Genomic DNA, 9037 nt, shown 5'->3' on the forward strand with positions numbered 1-9037 from the left:
TCAGCAAGATACTGTGGTCTCCTTAATGTATATGAAAGAGGATTTGGGGGGTTTCTAAAAACAACAATAACAACAAGTCCCTCAGTTTTAGCAAGTTAGTTACACCTTTTAATTAAGTGTGTGTAGCACAGAGAACCAAATCTTATTCCGTAAGTGTTAGAAAATATTTAATGAAAGATTTCACAGAATCTGACTATCCTATATTTGAGAGGACACAGAGCAGGATTTTATGAAAATAGAGGGGGTTAGCTCCCAGAGTGGCTGGCCCAACCTGTTAAAAAAAAACAACAACAACAAATTTTCTAGTGTTTTTTACTGTAATTTATTTATTTCAAGCCACAGGTCTACTTTTGGGGTTCCCATAAGTCATGCAGCAAGTGGTTTATAAATAAAATCAGAGTCTATGAGAGCATCATCATATTAAGAGACAGACTTGCTGGATTCTTTCATTATGTAAAAAGCTCACGTGTTGGGAATCCATCTTGGTATTATTATGGTATACCTGAGATATATCTTGCTCCAATTAACATTATCATGCTACTCACTATAAAAAAGCCCAAGGGCAGACTAGAGAAGATGGTAGGATCACCATTTTCAGACTGAGTTGTAACCCAGCCCATTGACTTCGTCACAGCTTTCTTCCACGTAGCATAACGAATTTCACTTTCTGTCACCTTGATCTGTGGCTCGAACCGTTCCATAATGATGACTGACAAATCCTCAGGTTTAAGACTCCAAACTCCCACCCCTTCTGCAGCTCCTGCAACCATGGCAGCTCCCAGTGCAGTTGTTTCAGTCATAGAGGGCTTCATTACTGGAATATGCAGAATGTCTGCTTGTAGTTGCATAAGAATTTTGTTGTTGGTCATTCCTCCATCTACCTGCAAATGAGTGAGGGGAACTCCACAGTCACGGTTCATGGCATCCAAAATCTGTCGGGTTTGGAAACAAACAGATTCTAATGCAGCAAAAGCAATATGATTTTTACTGGTAAACTGAGTGAGACCACAGATTATTCCTCTTGCACTGGGCTCCCAATAAGGTGCATATAACCCTGAAAAGGCTGGCACAAAATAGCAGCCGTAAGAAGTACCTACGTCTTTAGCAAGTGTTTCAATTTCTTCTGAGGTCTTTATAATTCCAAGATTGTCTCTTAACCAACGAATAACAGCACCAGCTATAGCAACAGAACCTTCCAATGCATAACATACTGGCTTGTCTCTGCCTAGTTTATAAGCCACTGTGGTCAGAAGGCCATGTTCAGAAAATACACACTTATGACCTGTATTACATAGTAAGAAACAGCCCGTCCCATACGTGTTTTTGGCTTGTCCCTCTTGGAAGCACATTTGTCCTACCAGTGCAGCAGACTGGTCCCCCAAGCACCCAGATATCGGCACACCTTCCAAGGCCCCAGCTTTCATTAGGCCATAGATCTCAGAAGAGCTCCATACATTTGGAAGAATGTCCATTGGAATCTCAAAAAAGTCACAGAGCTCTTTATCCCATTCCAAAGAATGGATGTTGAAAAGCATTGTCCTGCTTGCATTTGTTACATCTGTACAATGGACACCTCCATTAGCTCCTCCTGTCAAACTCCAGATAAGCCATGAATCAATGGTACCAAAAAGAGCTCTACCTTCTTCAACAGCCTTTTGAACTTGCCTCACATTGTCAAGAATCCAACGAAGTTTCACTGCACTGAAGTAAGTGCTAAGTGGAAGGCCTGTCTTGGACTTGACAAAGTTATTATTTCCTGGAATTTTTTTACTAAGATTTTCAACGGTAGGCTGGGTTCTTAGATCAAGCCACACCACAGCATTGTAGAGCGGCTCTCCAGTTAACTTGTCCCAGATTACAGTGGTTTCCCTCTGATTGCTGACACCAATAGCTTTTATGTTGGATATATCAATGTTCAGTTCAACAAGTTTCTGACACGTTCTCTCTATACACTCATAGACAGACTGAAGAATTTCCTTCGGGTCTTGTTCCACCCATCCTTCTTTTGGGAACTCTTGTGTTAATTCCACTTGATGGTGACTAAGTAGATCCGCTGTTTTTGAATTGAAAACCAGAAAGCGAGTGGAATTAGTCCCTTGGACCACTGCCCCCACCAACGGCCCCACAACTGCTTTCTTCTGAGCTGCCATGAAACCAGTCGGCCGCTCTGCGGCTCTGGTGCCGTTTCCAGGTGATGAAGGTGTTGCAGGGGGAGGGGCACACAACACATCAGGAACGTCAGGAGCGTCAGGAGCGTCAGGGACGTCAGGAGCGTCAGGGACGTCAGGAGCGTCAGGGACGTCAGGAGCGTCAGGAGCATATACGCGCAGTGGCTGCCTGGACTCAACCGGAAGCCCGGAAGCCTGGCGGGCAACATTTGCCTTTTAACTGGTGCTGCATTTGCTCACCCCACCCCTGTGGCAGAAGCCCCGCCCAAGCCACTCTATTTTTTAAGGAGATTTAAGATACAAAAAGATCATGTATTTACCTATATAATTAGTTACCAGTGCTCTTCATTTGAGTCTGTGAATTCGTATACATGTTATCATTTTCTTTCTGCCTGTAAGATTTTCCTCAACATTTCTCGTAATGTGGGTCTGCTGGAAAAAAAAAAAATTCTTCAAACTTGAGAATGTCTGAAAAGTATTTCATCTTAATATTTAAAGATATTTTCTTTGATCTAGAATTCAAATTACCTTTTTTTTTTTTTTTTTTTTTAAATTTCAGGACCTTGAAACTGTTGCTCCACCACCTTCTGTCTTGTGTGGTTTCAGGTGTGCACTTTGCTGTCATCCTTATTTTTAACATGTCTATCTATTTATCTTTCACTGCCTTTGGTTTTTCTTTTTATCAGTTTTGGTCAGTTTCATAATAATGTTATTTGGTGTAGTTTTCTTCTTATTTCTTGTGCCTGGGGCACATTGGGCTACTTAGATCTGTGGGTTTATAGATCTCATCAAATTTGGAAAACCTTGGGCCATTATTTCTACAAATATGTTTTATTTTCTCTCTCTTCTCTTCTTTAGGGACTCCGGTTACACATATTGGAGTTTTCCCACAGCTCATTATCATTATCTTTTCTATGATTCATTTTAGATAGTTTCTATTGCTATGTCTTCAGTTTACTAATCTTTTCTTCTCCAATATCTAATCTGCTGTTAATTAATCCACTGTATTTTTCACCTCATACGTTGTAGTTTTCATCCCTAGAAGTTCAGAGTTTTTAAAATATTTACTTAAGGTTTTGAATACATGGAATAGTTAAGATAACTTTTAATTACGTTTTCTGCTAAATCTAACATCAGTGTTCATTCTTGTTCAATTGTGACTAATTTGCCGCCTCATATGTCTTATATTTCCCTGCTCCTTTACATGCCTGATAATTTTTTATTAGGTGCCAAACATTATGAGTTTTACCTGGTTGAGTTGCTGGATGTTTTTGTGTTCCTATAAACTTTGAGCTTTGTTTTGGGATACAGTTAGGTTAGCTGGAAAGAGTTTGATTCTTTGGAGTCTTGCCTTTAAGATTTGCTGCTGGAACAAGGACAGTGCTCAGTCTGGGGCTAATTATTCTCCTTTACTGTGATGAGATCCCTCAGTATAGTCTACTCCAGGCCCATGAAAAATGAGGTTTTAATGGCTGGTGGGAATAGTTTCTGTTCCCAAGCCTGGGTAAACACTGTTTATCTTTATTGGACACTGTTATCTTTAATCTTTTCATGTGCATCTTTCCCCAGACTCAGCTAGTTTCCTCACACACGTGCACTGATCAATACCCGACTGAATTCTCAGGGGGCACCTTCTGAAGATTTCCAGAATTCTCTTCTTATATAACTCTTTTCTTTCCAATACCATGTCCTGTTCACTCTAGATGGCTTCATCTCTCTGGATGCTCAGCTCCATCTCCTCACCACAAGGCTTTTACTTAACCCAGGGTTCCACCTGGGTTTCACTTTCCAGTGCTGTGGCCTTAGAACTCTCTCAAGGAAATAAGCTGAGGAAATCATAGTACTCATGCCACTTGTTTCCCCTTAGGGATCACTACCCTTCGCTGCCTGATATCCACCGTCTTGTGAACTGTGGTTAAATATTTTTGAATTATGTAAACTATTTCATATATATTTTTTTCTTTTAAAAATTGTTTCAGGTGATAAATGTAGATAAATTTACTCTGTTACCCCATCTTGGCCAGAGTAGAAACCCACTGGAATGAAGCTTAAATTTTCAGATTGATTGGAAAGTTGGTGAATAAATATTCATTTACTCAATAATTTAAATTGATTAAATATCTGCTCAATAAATGGCAGTTTTCTGTATTAGGCCATAGACTCTGCTTTTAAGGTATCTCAAGGATAAAGGTCATTTATCCCTAATGAAATCAACAGAACAAGATAGAAAGTAACATAAAAATCAACAATAATATTGTTATTTTACTATTTTAATTGGATCATATTTTCCTTTTAAGTAAGCCCTTCAAGAAATTTTTTGAAGTCAAAAAAGCAAAATTAGTTACCAGATTTAATTTGAATAGTAGTGGATTGAAATCATCAGAAGATGGTACAGATTTTCCTGCTCATATCTTTGTTCAGATTTTAAAATTCTACCAGAGATTTTCTAAGCAGAAATTTAAAGATAACACTTACCAGTATGCCAGTTCACCATACTATGCTTGAATTCACCAGAAACAGATAGTTTTTAATTTTTTTAATGTTTCTTTTCTTCCCAAGTATTTGGCAGTAGTAAACATTATATGTATACATTAATCTACAGAGTAAAAAGACTTGACCCAAGGTTTTTTCCTCTACATCTCCTGTCCTCTGCCCCACCAATATATACAGACAAATGTTCCTAATCGCATTAGTTTTTAAGGCTAGGAATACTTTAAGCATTTGTTTGTTAGTTTGTTTTTTGGTGCAAAAGGCTGTTTTTATTAAAGCATGGGGCCAGGACCTGTGGGCAGAAAGAACTGCTTACTTTAAGCATTTTGTCTTTAATACAAGTAACTTATTTACAAAGGCATCAGTTTCAGTTTATAAAAAACTGGTTTACATATGAGTTTCACTTTACTGGCTACTAAATTGTAGCCACTAAATAATCATATAATAAGTGTCTCAATTTAGATTAGAACGAAAAGTTGACCAGATTGATTTAACTTTCTTAGAGCAATTGCAAACTATTGATGGATTTAACCATCATAAAGCTGACTAACAATGCTTTATTTTTTTTAACTATGAAGCTTAAACTAACTCCACTATATTTTCATTTCAAAAAAAATTTTAAAACACAAAATCTTTTTCTTTAAATTTTATTTTTATTATGTTATGTTAATCACCATACAGAACATCATTAGGTTTTGATGTAGTGTTCCATGATTCATTGTTTTCATGTACCACCCAGTGCTCCATGCAATATGTGCCCTCCTTAATACCCAGCAGCGGGCTGACCCATCCCCAACGCCCCTCCTCTCTAAAACCCTCAGTTTGTTTCTCAGAGTCCATAGTCTCTCATGGTTCATCTCCCACTCTGATTTCCACTCCTTCATTTTTCCCTTCCTTCTCCTAATGTCCTCCGTGCTATTCCTTATGTTTCACAAATAAGTGAAACCATATGATAATTGACTTTCTCTGCTTCACTTATTTCACTTAGCATAATCTCCTCCAGTACCATCCATGTTGATGTAAAGGTTGGATATTCATCCTTTCTGATGGCTGAGTAATATTCCATTGTATATATGGACCACATCTTCTTTATCCATTCATCTGTGGAAGGGCATCTTGGCTCTTTCCACAATTTGGCTATTGTGGACATTGCTGCTATGAACATTGGGGTGCATATGGCCCTTCTTTTCACTACATCTGTGTCTTTGGGGTAAATACATAGTAGTGCAGTTGCTGGGTCATAGGGTAGAGCTCTATTTTTAATTTTTTGAGGAACCTCCACACTGTTTTCCAAAGTGGCTGTACCAACTTGCATTCCCACCAAGAGTGTAAGAGGGTTCCCCTTTCTCCCCAACCTCTCCAACATTTGTTGTTTCTTGCCTTGTCATTTTTTGCCATTCCAACTGGTGTAAGGTGATATCTCAGTGTGCTTTTGATTTGGATTTCCCTGATGGCTAATGATGATGAACATTTTTTCATGTGTCTGTTAGCCATTTGTATATCTTCTTTGGAGAAGTGTCTGTTCATGTCTTCTGCCCATTTTCTGACTTGATTATTTGTTTTTTGGGTGTTGAGTTTGAGAAGTTCTTTATAGGTCTTGGATATCAGCCCTTTGTCTATAGTGTCATTTGTAAATATCTTCTCCCATTCTGTGGGTTGCCTCTTTGTTTTTTGACTGTTTCCTTTGCTGTGCAGAAGCTTTTTATCTTGATGAAATCCCAAAAGTTCATTTTTGCTTTTGTTTCACTAGCTTTTGGAGATGTATCTTGAAAGAAGTTGCTGTGGCCAATGTCGAAGAGGTTCTCCTCTAGGATTTTGATGGATTCCTGTCTCACATTGAGGTCTTTCATCCATTTTGAGTTTATCTTTGTGTATGGTGTAAGTGAATGGTTGAGTTTCATTCTTCTGTTTATAGCTGCCCAGTTTTCCCAGCACCATTTATTGAAGAGACTGTCTTTTTCCCTTTGCATATTTTTTCCTGCTTTGTCGAAGATTATTTGACCATTGAGTTGAGAGTCCATATCTGGGCTCTCTGTTCTGTTCCATTGGTCTGTATGTCTGTTTTTGTACCAGTACCGTGCTGTCTTGGTGATCACGGCTTTGTAATATAGATTGAAATCAGACAGCATGATGCCCCTAGCTTTGTTTTTCTTTTTCAACATTTCCTTGGTGATTCAGGGCCTTTTCTGATTCCATACACATTTTAGGATTGTTTGTTCCAGTACTTTGAAAAATGCCATTGGAATTTTGATTGGGATGGTGTTGAAGGTATAGATTGCTCTGGGCAGCATAGACATTTTAACAATGTTTATTCTTCTGATCCATGAGCATGGAATGCTTTTCTATCTTTCTGTGTCTTCTTCAATTTCTTTCATGAGTGTTCTGTAGCTCCTAGAGTATAGATCCTTTACCTCTTTGGTTAGGTTTATTCTGAGGTATCTTATGGTTTTTGGTGCTATTATAAATGGAATTGATTCTTTAATTTCTCTTTCTACAGTTGCATTGTTAGTGAATAGGAAAGCAGCTGATTTCTGTGCATTGATTTTGTATCCTGCCACATTACTGAATTGCTGTATGAGTTCTAGTAATTTGGGGGTGGAGTCTTTTGGATTTTCCACATGAAGTATCATGTCGTCTGCAAAGAGAGAGAGTTTGACTTCCTCTTTGCCAATATGAATACCTTTTATTTCTTTTTGTTGTCTGATTGCTGTTGCTAGGATTTCTAGTACTATGTAGACCAATAGTGGCAAGACTGGGCACCCTTGTCATGTTCCTGATCTTAAGGGAAAGGCTCTCAGCTTTTCCCCATTGAGGATGATATTCGCTGTGGGTTTTTCATAGATGGATTTTATGAAATTGAGGGATGTTCCTTCTATCCCTATACTCTGAAGAGTTTTAATCAGGAAAGGTTGCTGTATTTTGTCAAATGCTTTTTCTGCATCAATTGAGAGAACCATGTGGTTCTTCTCCCTCCTCTTATTAATGTGTTCTATCACATTGATTGATTTGCGAATGTTGAACCAACTGTGCATCCTGGGGATAAATCCCACTTGGTAGTGGTGGATAATCCTTTTGATGTATTGTTGGATCCTATTAGCTAGGATTTTGTTGAGGATTTTGGAATCCATATTCATCAGGGATATCGGTCTGAAATTGTCCTTTTTGATGGGGTCTTTGCCTGGTTTGGGGATCATAGAATGATTCTGGAAGTTTTCCTTCTGTTTCTATTTTTTGAAACAGCTTCAGGAGAATAGGTATTATTTCTCCTTTGAATGTTTGGTAGAACTCCCCAGGGAATCCATCAGGCCCTGGACTCTTGTTTTTTGGGAGGATTTTGATCACTGCTTCAATCTCATAACTGGTTATTGGCCTATTCAGGTTGTCAATTTCTTCCTTTTTCAGTCTTGGTAGTTTGTAGATTGCCAGGAAGGCATCCATTTCTTTCAGGTTGCTTAATTTATTGGCATATAGTTGTTGATAATAATTTCTAATAATTGTTTCTATTTCCTTGGTGTTAGTTGTGATCTCTACCCTTTCATTCATGATTTTATTAATTTGGGTCCTTTCTCTTTTCTTTTGGATTAGTCTGGCCAGTGGTTTATTGATCTTATTAATTCTTTCAAAGAATCAACTTCTAGTTTCATTGATCTGATCTACTGTGTTTCTGGTTTCTAATTCATTGATCTCTGCTCTAATCTTAATTATTTCTCGTCTACTGTGTGGCTTAGGCATCATTTGTTGCTTTTTCTCCAGTTCCTTAAGGTGTAGAGTTAGTTGGTGAATTCGGGATTTTTCTATTTTTTTGAGTGAGGCTTGGATGGCTATGTATTTCCCCCTTAGGACTGCCTTTGCAGTATCCCATAGGTTTTGGACCGATGTGTTTTCATTGTCATTGGTTTCCATGAATTGTTTAAGTTCTTTGATTTCCTGGCTGACCCAAACATTCTTAAGCAGGCTGGTCTTTAGCTTCCAATTGTTTGAATGTCTTCCAAATTTTTTCTTGTGATTGAGTTCCAGTTTTAAAACATCATGGTCTGAGAAGATGCAGGGAATAATCTCGGTCTTTTGGTATCGGTTGAGACCTGATTTGTGACCCAGTATGTGGTCTATTCTGGAGAAAGTTCTATGTGCGCTCGAAAAGAATGAGTATTCTGTTGTTTTAGGGTGGGATGTTCTGTATATATCCATGAGGTCCATCTGGTCCAGTGTGTCATTAAAAGTTCTTGTTTCTTTGTTGATTTTCTGCTTAGATGATCTGTCTTTTGCTGAGAGTGGAGTATTGAGGTCTCCTACAATTAACGTATTATTATCAATATGACTCTTTATTTTGGTTAACAGTTGGCTTATGTAGATGGCAGCTCCCATGTTGGGGGCATAGA

General features: G+C 38.3%; 1 protein-coding gene across 1 annotated transcript; it reads right to left on the bottom strand.

The window, feature by feature from the left end:
* Positions 1-336: 336 nt before the first annotated feature.
* On the bottom strand, positions 337-2150 carry GK2 (glycerol kinase 2). Its single transcript, XM_032400617.1, has one exon. The coding sequence runs from the start codon at positions 2148-2150 to the stop codon at positions 492-494; it is 1659 nt and encodes a 552-aa protein (XP_032256508.1). The 3' UTR covers positions 337-491.
* Positions 2151-9037: the final 6887 nt, after the last annotated feature.

Source organism: Phoca vitulina, unplaced genomic scaffold (genome assembly GCF_004348235.1).
Source record: "Phoca vitulina isolate PV1807 unplaced genomic scaffold, GSC_HSeal_1.0 scaffold3, whole genome shotgun sequence".
In the NCBI taxonomy this organism is placed as follows: Eukaryota; Metazoa; Chordata; class Mammalia; order Carnivora; family Phocidae; genus Phoca; species Phoca vitulina.

Bases quoted from the DNA above. Each gene is read 5' to 3' on its own strand.
- GK2 (XM_032400617.1), bottom strand. From the start codon at position 2,150: ATGGCAGCTCAGAAGAAAGCAGTTGTGGGGCCGTTGGTGGGGGCAGTG.